We start from the raw sequence: 20,346 nt of genomic DNA, 5'->3' as shown, positions 1-20,346 counted from the left end.
TTCTAATCAGTTTATGAAGTTTATGAAATTTGATGAATTTATTCATTGTGAGTTGAGTTTTACTCCTCTTGTTCTTAATTGAACTTTTGAACTTATCAAAGGTAAATCACAACCTTTGTGGCATTCCTCCTTTGTAATCTGGGTTCTTGAGACGGGTTCTTCAATGGGTCTAGATTTTAATATAATCTAGATTCTTGAAACAAGTTCTCATCGGGGTCTAGATTCTCCATCCATAGACTTGATTTTGGCTTTCTTGGGAAGTTTTCAAATTGACTGTGGGTTTAAGGGATTCCGTTCCCGCGGATTCATATCACATCCAGAAATTCCCTGACAATGGGGATATCCTCAAGTTTAGGTCCTTCTACAGGTGGTGCTACTAGAATAGCTAGGAATCCCAAACATCCTTGTCTTAATAATCTAGTCGCTTGCAGAGTTGATATCAATTGAGGTGGGGCATTTCTTCTTTCTATGAAAAAACTGAATTCCTCCTTGCCCGGGGGTTTGAAAACCACTTCCTTTTTAAAACAATCAACACATGCGTGGTTTCGAGACAACCAATCCATTTCCAAGATTATGTCAAATCCTAGCATCTCAAATATCAACAGGTCTACTGGAAGGTGTCTCCCACTAATTTCTATAGGACAATTCCTAAGTACACAAATTATATGTTCACCAGTAGGTGTTGCAACTGATAGTGAACAATCAAGACTCTTTGGTACCCTTTCATTCAAGCAAGCATAGGCACGTGCTATAAAAGAGTGTGTGGCACCCGGGTTGAACAAGATGGTAGCATAATGAGAGAATAGAATGGTACTTGTAACCACATCATTAGATGTCTCAGCGTCCACTGGGGTAAGGGCAAGAACTCTAGTTGGTGCGATGGTCCTCTGACCCCTCTTTGTAGTTGGCGGCGGCGCATTCCTTGGGCAGTCTCGAGCCATATGGTTTGGCTGCCCGCATTTGAAGCAAACATTTTGGCCCACTAAACAGCTTCCTTGATGTCTCTTTCGGCAATTTTGGCAAATCGGATATGTTGGAATACTCTGAGGTGATTGTGGTCGGTAGATGGGGGCAGGCTTCTTGTTTCTATTGGGTTTAGGTAGAGGTTGTTGGTTTTTCCTTTGATTGAATAGTTCCATATTCACCCTCATGTCTTCTTCAATCAAGGTGGCTCGTGTGACCAAGTCGGTGAAATTACGGATCCTTAGGGGTATCAGGCGACTTCGAATTCTCGGATGCAAGCCCCATTCAAACTTTTCACATTTCTTTTCCTCGTCTGGAACTAAGTAACTTGCAAACCGTGATAATGCCACAAACGTCGCGGTATAGCGTTCCACTATCATGGTTCCCTGTACTAGGTCAAGAAACTGCCTAGCTTTTGCTTCACGGAGTGCTGGGGAAAAATATTGATCCAAAAATGCTCGTTTGAAACGGTCCTAAGTGATGGACACTCCCTCGTTAAGTTCAAGCAGTAGTAGTTCCCTTGTAGAGGTCCACCACTCATCCGCTTCATCTGCCAACATATAAGTGACAAACTCCACTTTTTGTTCATCCGTACAGAATAGAGCCCTAAAAATCTTCTCTATTCTTTTGATCCAACTTTCTGCATCGAGTGCTTCTGCGCTGCCTTCAAAAGTCGGAGGATGCTGCCGTGTAAACTGGTTTAGGGTACAACTGCCCCTGGGATTCCTGGCAACCAAGCCTTGTTCATCAACAAAATACCGGAGAAGTCCGGTAGCAGCAGCTGCTATCACCTCTGGTTCGTTCGGTGGAGGTTTCGAGGAACCTTCAGGGTCCGTATTACGCCTAGTACCTGGTGTCATTATCTAACAACGCCATTCATGTAATGAGCAAGTAATAATTCAATCATGTAATCAAGTAAATCATGACAATACACATCAAACACAATAGTCAATAACCTATCTTGAACTTTGAGCTGGCCAGGAGTCATCCTACGTGTTTCCTATCCTAGAATTCTTTCTTTTAAAAAAAAGTCTACAGAATCTCTTGACCTGGGCTCTGATACCAATTCTAACACCCCTTTCTCATATAATAGAGATGTTAATAACATTCATAACATAATGACCGGTAAAGAAATTCATATCTTGAAATACCTCATTTATTAAAAAGTGATAAATGTTAAAACTGATTTGAACATAATTATCTCGAAAACTGAAGGTAAAGTAAAAGAACATAAACTACTCCTTATGAATGACGTAAAAGAGATCTAATTCTTGTGCGAATATCACTTATTCCTTCCTAATTCTTTGTAGTAAATCTACTCCTGGCCATCCAGCTCTGCATCGTCATAAACTTCATCTGTAAAAATTAGACATGAAAGAAAACAAGAAGACAAACAAAAATGAGTTGAATACTCAGTAAATAGCACATCATACTGTAAAACATAATCTGGCCTAGCATGCATTTAGTTTCTGAAGACTCTTAACAAAATACATATAGCATCACAAATTCCCAATCATACACGTAATATAACTTTATGAATAACTTCACAAATATACATATATCATCACATATTCACATAGCACATATATATTCATCATCATGAGCGGAAGCAAACATACTCAGGGCAAACAGGTAACGTGAAAGCATAATAACTTGTTTATCTTGTCTTAACATGGAATGAAACACGTTTGAGCCTGAGTTTCACTTAACTGGGTAACATGGAGTGAAACACGCTTGAGTCCATGTTTCACTTAATTGAGTAACATGGAGTGAAACACGCTTGAGTCCGTGTTTCACTTAACTGAATACATGGAGTGAGACACGCTTGAGTCCGTGTTTCACTTAACTGAGTAACATGGAGTGAGACACGCTTGAGTCCGTGTTTCACTTAACTGAATACATGGAGTGAGGCACGCTTGAGTCCGTGTTTCACTTAACTAAGTAACATGGAGTGAAACACGCTTGAGTCCGTGTTTCACTTAACTGAAATACATGGAGTGAGACATACTTGAGTCCGTGTTTCACTTAACTGAAATACATGGCATAACATGCTCTGAACGTTTTATCATCCCACGGCATACATGATCTAAGCACTACATGAACATGGCATACGTTATCTAAGTACTATATGAACATGGCATACATAATCTATGTATTACATAGACATGGCTTACATAATCTGACTATTCCATTACATGACATACTTAACTTGAATTACTACATGAACATCTCATGGCTCTCATATGATTTTTTAATGACATTCAATCAATCAAACAACAAATTCATTCATTCAAGCATAATCTCGTATTTCATCAAAGATCGTAAAGGAATCTAACCTCGACTTGCCTCTTAGCGTAGCCTACTTAACCATCATAAGCACATCATATTTTCATACATAACAATAATATTCATAGTATGTATGCAATTATACGATCATACTATTTACCTCTTAGCGTTGCTTCTTGACTTCCAAGTGATAGCGCGTTACCTATATGAGGTACACGACGTTACTAATCTTCTAGGAAAAAGTGTCCTAACATCTTTCCTACTTGAGCACATATCATAAACTTTAAATCTACAAAAATATCCAGCTATATACCGAATTCATTGATTAATCTCACTATTTTATGGCTACTAAAACAGTAATATCATATCTAGTCCTTTAAATATTAAATAGTAGAAAATATCTAAATATTATGTATTTTATAAAATACCAACGTAATGATTTTTGCAATCCAGGTTTAATAATACTGTAGGCCCACATTAGAAAACAGTCTTCTGAAATAATATACCAGTTACTGTATGATTGGGTCCAGCTTAAAACATGGCCCGTGTAGAAATAGGTCCTCTTCGAGTTTATAAGGCTCCTGGCCGAAAGGCTTTAGGCCCGTGGCCCACTCTAACATTAGTAACGTAAAAGCTCTAAGGGCTGAGAAAGAAAAGCTCCTAAGAAGAGCATCGTGCGACGGATGGCAACTCACCGAAGGGAAAAGAGAACTACTGCACGGCGGCTCAGGGTGGCTGGAAGTGATCGGCAGCGCAACTGAGGGAGTCTCGATGGTGGTGCGACACTGAGAGAGGGAGAGAGAGAGAGAGAATTTAGAGAGAGAAAAATGAAAACTTAAAATACTGAGAGGGAGGAAGGTGGTGCGCGGCGGCAAGGGCTTACCTGAGGGAGTGGGTGCGATGGAAATAGGTTGTCTGGCATTTTCTGTGGTGGTGTGGGAGGTGGTCTGTCGAGATGGCTGTTGGTTGCTAGGAGGGATGTTGTGTGGTGCTTGCGGGTGAGTTTCTTTCTCTACGTGAAAGTGTCTTTTCTCTAGGGATTTTGTGTGTACAATTCAAAGGCCTTATGGGTTTCTTATAGGCGACGGGAGGGAGGCAATGTGAATCTTTAGGAAATTGTTTATAATTCGAAATTGCCTAAACTGTAGGAACATTTTCCTACGAGGGATCAGATTCTAAGAGGATTTTGAATATTTTGAGTTTGAGTTGGTCTTGAACTAGGAACCAAATCTAATACAGAAACCTAATGGATAACCATACGAAGGTTCTGATAGGGTAGGAATCACTAATTTACTCTATCGGTTAGCATTTTTCCTATAATGATAATAAAAATATAAAGACAATAATAATAAAAATAAATAAAATACTAGTTTCAAACCCTAAATTCGAACCCATACGTGACACAAAGCTTGCCACCTCCATCTCCTTTCTCTTATGAGCTTGGCTCTCCTTGACATTAATAGTTTCCTCAGTAATAGCCTTCTTGTTGTGCCTAGACCATCTCTTTGCAGATGTGTTACTTTGTTTTTCAGTAGGTGTGACTAACTACACCACTGCTGGGCTCTCTCCATGTATTCCTTTCTGGGTCTCATTGACCTCTTTCCCCCTTGCTCCCTTTGGCCCACTACTCATAGACGTTGGTCTTGTCCCAATGGGGTCTGCTCCCATATGTTTTGCACATTCCATTATTGGCTTTTCCCCAATACTTGTTGCACCCTCCTTAGTAGTCGGATATTGATCCTATTCTTTCATTGCCTAATGCAGTACTTCCTTGTTTGAACCAGTAACGTCTCTTTTCCCATTTGGTGAGTTCCCATAACCCTCATTGTTGGCTTGCTCCATGTTGGTTCCCATGCCATTTTCATCCTTTTTTCCACCCTGTTGTTGCACCAAATCCGCAGCATGACTGGTGGTTCTTGATGGCTGTGAATTCCTATCCCCTTCCTCTCTCAGGTCACGGTAGTGTTGGCCCTTTCCCCCTCCCCCTCCCCCTCCCCCTCCAGTGCACATCCACTGGCCAAATGGAAGAGCATCCTTAGAGAAGAGGTTCTTGTTTATTTGCCATACATTGCAGTCTTTATGATTACGACCCAGTTTACCACAAACATAGCAAAAATTTGGTAGGCGTTCATAGGCAAAACATACCCAGCAGGAACCCTGAGACCCGAATTAGCTAAAATTCCCCTACCACATATCCGAACTAACTAAAATACTCTTACAACAAATCAAATTAGACAGAAACAACCCTTATCCAAATCAAACTAGCTGATGACAACTAAAAATCTCCATAACCAACTTCATCTTCATCTTCTCTCACACTCCCCACTCTCCATCTACCTTCTTCTTATTCTTCAATCTTTTATTCTTTCTCTTCTCCTTCTGTTTCAAACTTCTTCTTCAGAGAAATTACAAAACATGTTTGTTCATCGACCCAAGCGAGAGCCACGACAGAGACAGACGATTGCGTCGACGTGACTGGATCTGACCACAACGCCACCCAAGGCTACAACAAAGATGGAAATATAGAGAAACAACTAAAAATATCTTCACTTCCACACTAGAGACCCATGACGTTGCTGTCTGAGATCGAGATTTATGGTGGATATTTCTATCGTTGGCTTGATAGTTCTCATATAAAGATCTTTTGTTGGTATTGTCGTCAAGTTGGCGGTTTTGAAATGGACATTTCTGGTGGGAATTTCTTTTGTGGACTTGATCGGATACTATTGGCGATCTGGTATGCATTACATGCATGGGAGCAATCCAATCAATTTGATCAAGGGTTAAATACTTATGGAGATCGGGTATGCTTTACATGATTGGGAGTCAAGCTCCCATGCAATCCAAATTTCCACATAAGCATTAGATTTGGTAGAGCTGGTACGATTTGTGTGAGCTCCCATGGTCATCAGGCATTCTTCCTGAGCATGTAATGCGACCAAAGTGCTTGTGCCCACGAGTACTTTTTACTTTTGTGTGCCTCGGGACAAGCACTTTTGGAATCATCACTTCACTTATTTATTTTTTGAATGCTCACCCATGAGAGGAGCACTTGTTGCTTCCCAAGTGGGACACCCTTTCCTCGCCTTGTGGTACAAGCTGTTCGATTTGGTTTGAGCAATCTTTGGTCGCCCTCAGGCTTGGAGCAGTCTTTGCTCACCCTAGGGAGCGAGCTCCCTATCCTCCCACCCGGCAGTAGAGGTGGCAAGTATTTTTACTCACACCGAGCAAAATGCGAGTGCTTCACTTGCCTTCTTGGATGCGAGGACTTTTGCTTGGACCAAGCAAAGTTCTCACCTCTTGGATGCGAGATTAGTTCAGTTATTTTTTTGAATGCTCGCCCCAAAGAGGATCACATTCCAGGGCAAGCTCTTTCGGTCACCTAAGTTCATTTTTCTGTTCGATCTTTGTTTTCTAACCTACTTTTATTTTTTTGTCTTACCTTAATTTTCCACCCGAGATTCGTTTGATGGCCTATCTTCATTTTTCCAGCCTACTTTCATTTTCCACACAAGCTCGTTTGCCAGTCTATCTTCATTTTTTTGGCCTACCTCCATTTTCCAACCAAGCTTCATTTTTCAGCCTACCATCATTTTTCAGCCTTACGATGAACACTTTTTCTCGCTACTCCACCTTGCAAACATTCTTATCCCCTCGTTGAACCTTCATGCTCTGTCACAGTGCTCGCCCCAAGCGCAAACTATCTGTGCTCACCCCAGGGTTCAACTCACCCAGGGTCTGAACACTTTTTGTTCTCCTCGGGTGTGAACACTTTTTGCTCACAAGGGGTACGAGTTCTCCTTGCACGCTCGGGTGTGCTCGCCCTTGTGTCCAAGCATTGTTTACTCACTCGGGGTGCTCTCATTGCTTGCCTTGGGGTTCAAGTATATTTATGCTCGCCTTGAGGTGCGAGAATTGTTTACTAGACTCGGGGTCCAAGTACTTGCCTCCCATGATGTTTTGAAAATATCATTTCTTGTTTTTTTTTTTCTTGCCTCGTTTGGTTACATAGATTAGATGCGATGAGAAATTAATCAATATTAGTGAGATAATTTGTAAATAATAGTGAAATAGTTTGATTTAAGATTTTTATGGGATTTTAAGAAATGAAAGAGAAAAAGTTGAATAAAAAAAATTATAAACTGAAAAGAGGGTTAAAATATAATTTTTTAAAATAATTTAATTTTGGGATTTGAAAAAGTTGAATTGTTTTTTACGTTTTGTTTTGAAAATTGAAAAATTGAAAAATGTCTCTGTTTGAATGTTGAGATGAGATGAGATGATTTCAAAGATTTGTTAAACCAAATCATACTAGAGTGTTGACATTGGACTCATCAAATGAGTGTCATCTTTAAAATTTGATGAATTTGTATTTAAAATCATTGCATTGGATTCAACATACACTAAAATCTTCAACTTTGAGCTACTGTACATTTAAGTTCATCTCCAAATTTAAAGACTAATTGTTCACACTCTATAACCACTATTTTATTTACTTAAATTATTGTTTCCTAATTTTGAGTCGCAATATATTTAAGTTGGAAAACAATGATTTAAGTATCAAATTAAATTATTAATTACCATATAGTTAGTGTAATTGTAAAATATGAAAAAAATAGATTAAAAATATTATTTAAAAAATAATATTATATTATTAGTTTGACTAATCTAATGGTTAATCCAATGTGGGGTTATAGACTTATGGAAAACATGTATTGTTCATCAAATTTTAAAGATAAATTTGATGAAACCAATGTCAATGCTCTTAGACTTCAAATAACCTTTATAGGGAAGCCGGGCACATGCCTAGGACTGTTCATTAGGGCCGAGTTTTTTCCCGGCCTGGTTTAAACCCAAGTTGCAAAACCTGTGTACATCCAGTCCAGGTACTGAGCTTTTTTTTCTTTTCTTTTTTTTTTTTTTCCTTTTTTATAGGCCAATTCTTGTATGCTGGGAGGGTGCAGCCGTATTCCCTATGGCTACAGGGCTACGACTGCTAGCTAGCACTAAAAAGGAACTGAAAAGTAGAACCCTAGCCACGTTTTCTTCTGCCATACACTATTTCCAAATCAAGGAAGGCTTTGTAATGGAGAGATGTGAATGCGGCATGCCCGAGGAAATAGTTTGAGAGAGAGAGATAGTTGATTGACCTATGACTGCCACCGGCCCACCATTAAAGAATGAAAAGACCAGTCCATGAGTTTCCTTTTGATCAAAGAGATGAAAATTTGAACCCATTTCCTAATTGTCCTTCCTCAGCAAACTAACTACACGCTAAAATAACATTAACATCAGGATTTAAATGAAGTTAACGGACGGGCACAAACCGAAAGAATCCATTTCCTTACAGACTTGTTCTCAAGGCAGATTCAAAAGAAAAGGAACAAAAAAAAAAAAAAAAAAAAGGCTCAACCCGGAACTCGGATTCAGCACGAGTTTGACTCAGGCTAACCGGGTCTAGAATCCAACCCGGACGACATGCCCTCCTACTAGTATAATTATAGGCATGAGCATCTAAGTAAACATTTTTCAGTTGAGTTTTTATGGAGGTTGTAAAAAGTACACTTAAAAAGATTTTATTTAATTAAGAACATAGGCACCACGTTGTTGCTGCATTCTAGCCGTCACTGGAAGCTGCCACCCTATGGTTAGGTTTGCCACCCTATGGTAGCTGCCACACCGGCGACTAGTTTTGTGCCCTCTGTGGTGGCAAGGTTGTCAACCCTAGGGTTTTTTTTTTTTTTAATTATTGTTCAGGTAGATTTTCTCTTTTGAATTTTTGAGTTTTCAGAAAAAATCTGGGAGAGCTTTTACACAATACAAATGTTTTATGTTTGGGAAGAACTCTTAAGAAATAAAAAAAACCCCTCTGAATTAGAACTTTAATAAGGATTTGATTTTTGGTTGCCAAACACGACCATCTCATATGAATTCTGAAATAACTGAAACGTCAAATATTGGAACTTCCATCGTAATGATGTGGTGGCAAAATGGTGGAAAAATAAACAAAGTAACGTGAAAAAGGTCGTCTTAACTCTTTAAATTAGCAGGTTTAATGAACATCCCTTCTAATATTGGCGGACTGCAGCTGATAGTGACTTTCAAACAAGTTAAACAACCAACAGCATATGGACGACAGCAAAAACAAAAGGTCATCTGTGATGCTAGAAAAGCACAGTACACTAAGGGCTCGTTTAGACCAATGTTTTGAATATCGTATTAGATGTCGTACCGGTCAAAACACTGGAACGAAATATTTTAATACTGATATTGTTTCGAGATAATCGATATATGAATAAATTATATACATATAAATATATAAATATATATATAAATTATATTCCAAAATAATAGTCTATATATGAATAAATTATATATAAATACATATATGTAAATTATAAATAGCCCAGTTTGAATTGGAGGTCAAAAAATAAACTTGTAATTTGAAAATAAGTAAATAAAAAAAGGCCGAAATATCGGCCGGTACAGGCCGAAATACAGGCCGGTACGGCCGGTATTTGGACCTGTACGAAATACATATAGTACCTGTACCGACCCAGTGGCCGGTACGGCAAATACCGGCCGGTACGGTACGATATTAACAACACTGGTTTAGATACTTACAATATCAGTGAAACATTTTGAATTAAAATATTTTATGAATTTTGAGAAAGAAGATTGAAAAAATTGAATAAAAATATTATAAAGTTAAAAAATTATTTAAATATAATTTGTGCTTTGAAATTTAAAAAAAGTTATATTGGATTTTGTGTTTGGATAATGATTAAATAATGATTAGATGAAAAAGTTGAAGATTTGAAATTAAAGTGTTGTGTAGAGTGATGTTTGAAAAAGAAATTATGAGAATGTTTGAAAATATCTAAATGTCCAAACAAGCCTTAAAGCAACTTATGTGGGTTAAATAATATAAAAAGCAGCATATCGTAGTTTAACCTACATTCCATATAAATATCAACTAGCAAAAGCATGACAAGAATTTGAACTAAACAGAACTAAAAATACAACAGCTCAGCAACAAAAGGGTCATTACTGTACTGCTAATAAAATTGATGCCTCACCCAACTGCTTAGCAATTAGATCAAAGTCACTTTTATCCATAATCAAGTACTCCAATATATAAAAAGGTAAAAATAAAATGGTAGATTTATTTTCATAAACTTGTTGCAGAATTCACATGCTTGTTTGATAAAAATGTCTGCTTGCAACGACGAGCAAGTATTTACACAAAAAAACAATGATCAGAGAAAATAACAAATTACAACCAATGACTTCCTTTCAGACTCCTTTCAGGTCCCCCCATTGCAATAGTGGACGCTATTACTATGTGTATCTTTGCGCTTCATTCTTAGATCATTTAGGCCCCATATCCGTATTGTGTGGTCATCACTGGCTGATGCCAACATGTGGGGGTTCACTGGATTCCAGCTCACACAATTCACAGCTCCAGAATGGCCAGGCAATGCCTCTATCAGCTCACCTGACCCTCTGTGCCATATATAAACCTGCAATCCCAATAAAATCAAATGATCAATGCTCCAAAAGAAATGGAAAACTATACTCATGCAATTTATGGTGGCATCACATTAAAGAAATTAAAAAAGTAGAAAGCCTAAAATCAAAGAGTCGAGTATATACTCTGAAGCGAGATTTTAGGAAAAAATACTATCAGAGTCAAGTATATATATATGAACTGTACTCATCCTTATTCACGTCACACCAGAAATTTTAGGGCTTCTGATTTTAGAAAGCGCTTTCCGCGGGCTGCCTAAGGAAGTTTAAAGATGTTAGGATTCCCTCTTTTGGACAAAACCAGATATGAGCCCCACAAGTTTTGTAACTTTTTAAAGAAGCTACAGTCCAAATTACAGTCTACCAGCTGCTCCTAAAGCCAGTAGAAATAAAAGACCAACTTCTTTAAGGAATAAGAGTTCCAGTTCTGCCACCAACTTGAATTATATAGAGGATTTTACTTTTCTACTTAACATCAAATCTCCTACTAATGTCCTAGTTAAAAGTTAAAACCCCTTGCTGCAACACCTCCGCTTCCAAACCCTAGATTTCTTAAATGAAAACATATAATTATTTAAAGCTTTGCCACCACTCATATCAATAGCTGATGTATATAAGAAAAAGCACTTGATTATAACTAGAAACGGAAAAAGAAAGAAATGGAAACGGAGTCCATGAAAATTTATATATTTCCCTGAGACACAAAGTATTGAAGAAGAGGCTTTTAAGTTTATCCATTGACCGTTTATGATGTTTCAAAATGTTGGTTGTTCGTTCCTTACAACTACACCACACTAAGCTTAGGGGATTCACCTTCCACACCGTTGTGAGTTGTGAGCTACCAAACCTCTCTAATTTGCAAGAAAATCAACCAACCTTTGGGCATTATCCACGCTAGCCCAACTCTACCAGAGAAGTTGTTTCCCAGAGCTCTAGCAAACTCGTTGTAACGCCCCAATAGAAGACTCAAACCACATGACCTATACTCCAAAAGGATTAGTCAATGATACAATTGGAGTCCTATTAGAACCTTATAAAGAGCAAGAACTTCTCCTCCCTAAGCAATGTGGAATCTCATATACCACCTACCCTTATCATATGGGGTATCCCGAACATACACAAAGATATCATGAACATGATTAGAGTAAACATGAACATGTATGCATGAATATGAACTTGCATTTCATGAAATTGTATTTTTCACCCATCCGGATTCCTTTCCAAAATTTAGCAACTTGTAACATCATAACATTCATGAAACATCGAGCATCTTTTCTTGTTCATATGTATGGATACCTCATGGTTCCTCGTAAACCGTGTGCAGGGTGATACCATCAACCATTAGAGCCTAACTTACAAACTTTTCACCTAAAAAGAAAGTTGTCATGCTGCAAAAAGCAATACTTAACGCCAGGACTACTTCGAATGTCACAGAGGAATATCAAATTCCTAAAATCATAAAATAACCCTTTAACTAACAAGACCCCTAAACTTTCAATATTTACAAAACCAATCCCAAAACTTATGAACTTAACAACATCATGGGACTTCTATGCTAATCTCATTTTTAACCTTAAAACATTGATATTCACGCCTCTTGTAAAAAACATAGACCAAACCTGAAACCTTGAATCACTAACATGCATTTAGACCTATTCGGGCATCAAGAAATCATCATAGCCGAAACATCACGCAATTTTATTTCCTAAAACAGGTCTTAGAAGCACATTCATTCTCTTGATTGAAACTCTTCATATTCGGATTGCAAGAGAACATTTTACTAGTACATGCATAGAAACAAATCCCACATTAAACCCAAAACTCAACCATATCAATCTCACTTTCTTCTGGTGCCTTTAACACAAAGATCATTCATATTATTATGAGTACTAATCATAAGCACAATCAATACCCCTTTCTTTAAGATGCAAACCCTTCACAAGCACTTAATCCGAAACACATTGAGGAGAACCATATACATATGCAACGATGAAACTTGAAACCAAAACATGCTTTTAACCACTCTACTCCTTTGGCTTACAACCTCATGCATCTTGATAGTTTTTCTTAGACATTTGAGACCATACTTTCCATTTACAAACTAGATCTAAGTCTTCAAACATCTTATCATGCATGAGAATTCTCATTGCATGAAGATTAACTCAAGAGATCCGTGTACAACAAGATTCCAAATTGGAACATTCATGGACTTAGATGACATTCTAACTTCTATTCTTCAAGTCTTTCACATGAATCATGCACATTAAATAATAACTCCATAGACACATCCAACCAAGTATCCAAACACATTACAAATCACAAAACCCAACTCCTTACTAGCTCAAACCGAAACCAATATATCCATCATTAGTGACAACCACCAACTTAATCCAACCATGATCACCATTAAGCTATCCTTCCTTAAAGACACAAGATTCTCACACAAGCACTAACATAACCTTCTAAAGCCTATAGAAAGAAAGGAAAGAGATTACTTACAAGGTTGGAGAACTCAACTTCACGAAGAAGCCTTACCACACAATTCACAAACTACTCACTCTCCGTTTGGGACAAATGGGAATGTTTGGCTTGGTGTCTTACTACAAGTGTGGTTATTTTATAAGAAGAAAGAAGGAAAGAAAGAAGATGGCAATCCACACTTAGGGCTCTCGGTTTCCAGGTGGTGAAGTGAGAAACAAAACTCTAGTCTTCAAGCTATAAAACCGCCCATAACCTCTCTTGCTTCACCTCTTTGTTGCCCAATCATAAACCTCCAAAATCCCTCATGTAACGCCCCAATGGAAGGCCCAAGCCACATGACCTATACTGCAAAAAGACTAGTCAATGATACAATTGGAGTCTCATTAGAACATTATAAAGGGCAAGAACTCCTTCCCAAGCAATGTGGGATCTCATACACCACTTACCCTTATCAGAATGGGATATCACACCTCAAGATTAAGCTAATATCCAAGAGTTATAGAGGTGCAGTCGAGCCCTGTCAGCAAAAGACAGCAAGAAATGATGGTGAAAGGCTGAGTGGGGGTGCTCGGGTTCCCCAAGGGTTTCTTCCTCCAAGTTAGTGTCTTAACTTGCAGCCAATAATTTGTGTGGGTGCCTAATAATTATGTGCTCAGAAATCTACCAAGTAATAATCAGATATTGCATGAATTCCATTGGTGGAAGTGGGCAGCATCAGCAGAAAATAAAAGACATGGGTGTGGTTGCTTGTAAGGGGCTCGGCATAGGCTTCCATTGCCTCATTTGAACATTTCCTTTGTGTGATTTCCAACCAATGCAGCCAATAAAAAATGCTGAAATCCCATTTAATTAAACTGACTAGAAATGGTTAAAATTTCAGAGCAAAAGAACAAATGTGAGTCACCTGGAGAGGGATGGCAACACAGGTGAAAAGGTGAGGAAGGTTGCTTGCAATTTTCGGCCAAGCTTCTAGCCTTTTCCCTCTCCATTTTCCAGATTTCTTACAAGCATCAACAAGATCTGAAACCTCATCATTATACTGACTAAAAATGATTAAAAAGCTGGCCAAAGTCAGTGAATTTTATTGATGAAGAGGGGCGGTACACTAGACTATGGCATGGGGAACAAAATCTGAAAAGTGTTCTTGGAAAGAATCTTTTTGCCAAGTGTAAAGTGAAATGATGGAAGGAAGCAAGAGGTAACTTAGCCATGGATTTAGGACAGCCAATGACCTTTGTTCAGGTGGCCATGGGGGGTAGGGACCCAAAACTAAGGTGGTAAAGTGGGCTGCAATGCGTCAAGGTCGAATTATGCCACTTGGCACCACATCATCACAAAAATTTCTAAATATTGTAATTGCTAATTTCCAACTCCAATTGGAATTTCCGGGCACTGTGATCTTTTGTGTTAAATACGGTGCAAGTAGTCCCACATAGCATGAGCCGTAGTAAAACAGCGAAGATTTGTCACAAGATGGGATTCAATCGTCCCCAATAGCCAAGAGACCACCTTAGCATCCTGAACCTCCCATTGTGCAAATTCCTTTTCGTCAGTGGGAACTAGAGCAGAACTATCAAAATGATTTGATAAGTCTTTCCCTTTCAAGAAAATTTTAAATTGAAATTCCCATGTACGGAAATTATTTCCAGTAAATCGAACAATAGTATTTTCAATAGACATGATGAAAGGCACTAAAAAAAATAAGCCCAAGCAGTCAACCAAATAATTGGCAAGCCTAACTCAAATCAGGCCCAAAATCCAAATAATAAGAGGTCCACAGACAACCAGATTACAAAAGCCCAGCAGAAATAAAAGCCCAAATCAAACACGGAAGGCCCAGATCACCACGGAAGCCAAACTCAAAAATACCTGCCCTGTGTGGAAACGACACAGCAGAGAAAGAGGCAGCACCTTCGTCGATCATCCAGAAGGAGCCCAGCAAGCCACAAAGTCGCCAACTGCCACAGAAGACACCGACGGACACACAGCCACCCACAGAGATCACTGACAACCACGAAGACACCAGAATAAGGAGCCCGCAACAAGAAGCACAACATTGACAGAGCTCCGACAGCCAACGAAATGGCAAACTCAGAAATATGACCACCACAAAGAGCTTCGACACTCAACCAGGAACCAGAAAAACGTGCGGGAAAAAAAAATTCCTCTCGCCGACAACTCACAAATTCTCACGAATAGCGATGGAAATCGCACACCAGAGATTAAGGTGTCATTTGGATTCGAAGATGAGTTGAGATGAGTTATGACTAATAGTGAGATGAGTTGTGAATAGTAGTGAGATTTGTGAGTTAAAGTTGCTGAATAATAGTGAATAGTAGTGAGATGAGTTGAGATGGGCTGTGAATACAAACGAGGCCTAAGACCACAGAGACTGAAAATAGAGTAGGGGCTCTGGTACAATGTCAAATTGCTCTGAATGCCCTTTCCATAGGGTTTCCTTTCATTATATAGAAGAGATTTACATAATTAATGGCAGATTTCCAGCGCCTAAATGCCATACATGGTAAGTATTTCCAACTTATTTACAACCTAATTATCTGCAATATACAATCTAGATATCAAGGAAAACATCCCTAAAATAGTACAAATCAAATCCCTAAATTATCTCCGTAACAAGGCAGTGGTGCTAATCTTTTTGTCAAATCATAACCCTAAGTACCTCGAAAAATTCTGAGAAATCAGACCGACTATAAGGTCACCATGAATTCTTGGGACTAACATCTATTTCCTCCCATGACTTCTCAAGTCCAAAGTCCATAAGTGAATTTCTTGATTCTTGCTTTGTCTTGAGGTGTCACATATTACAAAAAATCTAAATTATTTTACGGTTCTGAAATCTTTTATACCTGTAAATTTTGAAGTTAGTAGCATTCTCACCTTATAAGGGAAAGTTACATTGTTGCCAACTCTCCCTTCAAAGAACCACCAAGGCAAATTGAAACCATCTTCCTGATTGCTTCAAACTGAAAATTGCCCTTAAGGCCTCTCCGAGAAGCTAGGAAATTGATCACCCTTCATGGCATCACCCAAGCAAAACCCACCCTAGCAAAGAATGCATTCCACAATGTCATGGTGCAATCTCAATGAATTAGTAGATGATCAACGGACTCCCCACTCTTTTTGTACAAACAACACCAATCCATGACAATGATTTGGCATTTGTTTTGGATTGGTGTTTCTTATGCAAGAAATCTGGTGAATTAGTGGATCACCTATCACTACATAGTGATGTGACCAGGTTATCACTACACAGTGATGTGACCAGGTTGTTATGGAATGAAGTGTTCAGTAGGTGTGGTATGGCTTGGGTGATGCCATGGAGGGGGGTGGACCTCTTTGCTTGCTGGAGAGGTTTAAGGGGCAATGTGCAAGTTGCCGCTGTTCGGAATATGATACATTTATGCCTTGTATGGTGCATTTGGGTAGAGAGGAATGGTCAATGCTTTAAAGATAAGGAGCGCTTGGTGGACGAATTTAGATGTTTTTTCTTTAATTCCTTATTTGAATGGGCTTCGGCAATTGTATTTAATGTAACTAGTGTCCATGATTTTCTTGTTTCTTTTTCTAGTTCCTGACATGAAATAGGTTCGGTTTTTGTATATTCCTGTGTACTTGGCTTTGCCTTGTTACTTGTCTCAATAAATTTTTTATTCATAACAAAAAAGATGTCTAGTGTAAGTCTAGTGTAAGGATCTTCCCCAAGGAAGTGTCAATACAGAAACGATTGCCTTTGGGGGGGCTTTGTCTTCCAAATACTCCTCCACGGGAATGGACTTGCATTATGTGTATTCATGGATTGGTAGCAGCAGATGGTGAGCTTCTCTAACAAAATACCCCATTACAATCAATTCAGTGCATAGAATTAAAAGCAAAAAAAGGGCAATGGATCCAAAACATTGGTCCCGGCCCATGTTCCTCAATTAGATAGAGGAAATGACCCCGAAAGGTGGTTATGGAAGCTAAACCACAAAAGGTTTGCAGCACTGTTGATGCAATGCGCAGGCCAAACCCAATGCTACAAATGAAGAGGAACTGCCAAAACATAGATATATGCTTCAAGAAAACAAAGCAACTCTTCAATGAGTCTTAAAGAACATGCTCTAAGATACCAGAAATAGGGCTTGGACCGCACTCGCCAGGTGTGTCAGTGGAGTTGTGGTCTAGTGTCGAGGAATGATAAATTGGAGAATTTCCAGTCCATAGGTGGGGCGTTTGTCAGTGGAGTTGTGGATGACAGCAGATCTAGGGTTTATTTAGAACAAAAAATAGGAAAATGGAGGAGAAAAAGTGCCAAAAAAGTCATAAAGGAACCGGAGAACATGCCAGGGACCACTAGCAAATCAGAAAACCAAAAGAGGCATTGATTGAGATGCAATGGACCGGTGCTTGGACATTACGTGCGCCTGTGAGGATTCTTGTGGGCCAAACACTGGTGATATAGAGGCTGCAAAGATTGCTCGGTTAGGAGCTCGGGGAGTGTAGTCCATTGCTGGGGTGTGTGTATGGTACAAATGGGTAGGGAGCGATAGATCTAGCATCTAAAGAATTTTTTTTTATATGTAAGATAAATTTTATTAATAAGAAGGGATATTTGGAAAATGTGCTATGAAGTCTAGAAAACTAGAAATAGAAAAGAGAACGCCAAAGGTTGGGGGTGGGGGGGGGGGACTTCAATGTCACTTTAATCCACTAGTGAAAGGTCAAGTTTCGCTCCTGTGAGCCTACCAATGATGGAATTCTCTAATTTTATCTTTGATGGACTTACCGATGATTGGAGGATCATTCATTAGGTCCAACAACCGTGATGTTCCAGCTTGGTCAAGATTGGACCAATTCTTGATCTCCTCGGAGAGGGAGGAACACTTTCCTAATGCTAATCAGAAATGCTTGGATAGATTGTGCTCTAACCACTTTCCCATCCTCCTAGACTGTAGGTTGTAGAGGGCGGTAGAGGATAGTTCAAGTTTGAAAACATTTAGCTTAAATCAGAAGTGTTTATGGAAAAAGTTAAGCAATGGTGGAGTCCATACCACTTCCAAGGGTCTGCTAGTTTTGTTTTGGCACAAAAACTTAAGGTGCAAACGGCTGATTAAGGGACAAGAACAAGGAGGTGTTCGGAGACATTGGGATGAAGAAGAAACTCCTCTTTCAAGAACTAAGAGATTTGGAGATTACTGAAGAAGAAAGGTTAATGAACCAGGAAGAGAAGTCAAGAAAGATTGAGCTGGTCAATGAGCTGGAAAAAAGAATAAAAAAAAAAAAAACTCTTCTAGAGGAGAAAAGTTGGAGACAAAATTCGAGCGCATTGTGGTTGAGAGAGGGGGATAGATGCACAAAGTATTTCCATCAGGTGGCAAATTCCCATGAAAGGAATAATTCAATTAACTCCTTACTGGTTCATGGGAACATTTCTTGGTTGTGAGAGATCACATTGTGCAATTCTGAGTTGTGCAATTCTTTGCATCAATTGAAGAAGATGATGCCATGGCTGGAAATACCTTTGGAGGAAAATGCTGTTTGGGAAGTGGTGAAAGCACTAAATAGCGACAAGGCACCAGGCCTAGATATATATATTCAAAGGGCTTTTCCAAGCTTTTTTTTTTTTTTGATAGGTAATAAGTAACTTTATTGATGTGAATATAAATAGGCATAGCCCAAGTAAACGGGGAGTATACAAAAGAAACGCCTAAATACATTCTAAGAGCTCTAAACTTCCTTTTTCCAAGGCTGTGGGAGGTGGTGAAGGAAGATATTATGAAGGTCTTTCATGGGTTCCACAAAAAAAGCAAGTTTGAAAAGAGCCTTAATGCCACCTTCATATCTCTTATCCCAAAGAAGCTAGGAGCAACTGAGGTAAGGATTTCCGTCCTGGGAGATATTTATAAGATTATTGCTAAAGTCATTGCTAATATATTAAAACGAGCGCTACCCAAGATCATCCACAACTCTCAAAATGCATGTCATTGGAGGGAAAATTCTAGACTTGGGAGTGCAAACGAATGCTTGGACAGCAGGTTGAGATCTGGCCAGCCAGGGGTCATTTGTAAGTTGGATATTGAAAAGGCTTATGATCTTGTCAATTGGGACTTCATCTTGTAAAACATTGAATCTCCTCAGTTCATTTTTAGTATCAGCGAACGCCCCCCATAGGTGTCTTTAGTAATTCCAGAGGCATTCAGCAAGTAGATCCTTTGTGCCCTTTACTTTTGTTATTGTCTGTAACAACCCGATCCTAAATTTAGGCTATTAAATAAGTTTTATTTCACATAGCTATAAATATTATTATAATCATTATTATTATTATTATTATTATTCATATTTTATTGTTATTAGGATAACTCTCATACTTTTAACTTCCACGTTTTCCCTCCCCTTCGCCCTGCACGTCTCCACTCCCATCACATGCACGTCTCTTTTCCTAGGGTTTATTTTTGGCATTCTCTATCACCTATATATATATATATATATGTATATGTATATACGGTTAGATCTTCTGCATGAAGAAACCTCACGCCGCAGACCGAGAAACATTTCAAGCCTTGCCCAACCCACGCTCAGCCCCTCTACCAGTAGCGACGTCGACCTCGTTAGACCAAAACGGAAACCACCGTCGCACAGAATGATCAGAAGAGCATGACTCTGTTTTATCACGGAACAGAGCACGCCCATGCCATAAAAAGCCGCACGGACACCACTCAGTGAGACGCAGTAACCGGAAAGGCCGCGACTCGACGACGGAACCACCGCGGCGACCCCACTGCGCAGACCATGCATGACCGTGAAGGACCTCCAAGCACTGTCACACGTACGCCACGCGGTGGCTTCTTGCCGAGCACCTCGACACTACCAGTTCAGGTTGTTCTGCCGCCACCCTTTGCCGAGGACAGCTTAGGCGTCACAGAAAACTCCGGCCGATTATTTTCCCGTCAAACCCACATTTTTCCAGGTAAGCCCACGAATGCCGCTGGCCTCCTCTCTCTCTCGACTGCGTTTTAGCGTGACAAAGCACCTCCGACTCACGCTCTCTCTCTCTCGGTGTCGCACCACCACAGAGAAGCCGCTGGT

The 20,346-nt window shown here is 39.3% G+C and overlaps 2 protein-coding genes across 7 annotated transcripts in view; both read right to left on the bottom strand.

Moving 5' to 3' along the window:
* Positions 1–305: 305 nt before the first annotated feature.
* LOC108985829 lies at positions 306–1,343 on the bottom strand. The gene has a single exon (XM_018958261.1). It carries the CDS (start codon positions 1,341–1,343, stop codon positions 306–308), a length of 1,038 nt encoding a protein of 345 aa, XP_018813806.1.
* A 9,044-nt stretch (positions 1,344–10,387) lies between these two features.
* Positions 10,388–20,346, bottom strand: part of LOC108985831 (WD repeat-containing protein 26 homolog) — a 45,962-nt gene continuing 36,003 nt past the window's right edge. For all 6 annotated transcript variants that reach the window (XM_018958266.2, XM_035686026.1, XM_018958263.2 and 3 more), the window contains one exon: positions 10,388–10,772. In XM_018958266.2, coding sequence (XP_018813811.1) covers positions 10,557–10,772 — 216 coding nt within the window. In that variant the 3' untranslated portion in view covers positions 10,388–10,556. The remainder of the gene's footprint in view (positions 10,773–20,346) is intronic.

The sequence above is a fragment of the Juglans regia genome, chromosome 15 (assembly GCF_001411555.2).
Source record: "Juglans regia cultivar Chandler chromosome 15, Walnut 2.0, whole genome shotgun sequence".
Taxonomy (NCBI): Eukaryota; Viridiplantae; Streptophyta; class Magnoliopsida; order Fagales; family Juglandaceae; genus Juglans; species Juglans regia.
Note: the sequence above shows the minus strand (reverse complement) of the source record. Positions and strands in the feature narration are given on the sequence as shown.

Excerpts from the sequence above, each read along its gene's own strand:
- LOC108985829 (XM_018958261.1), bottom strand. The coding sequence starts at position 1,343 with ATGATAGTGGAACGCTATACCGCGACGTTTGTGGCATTATCACGGTTT.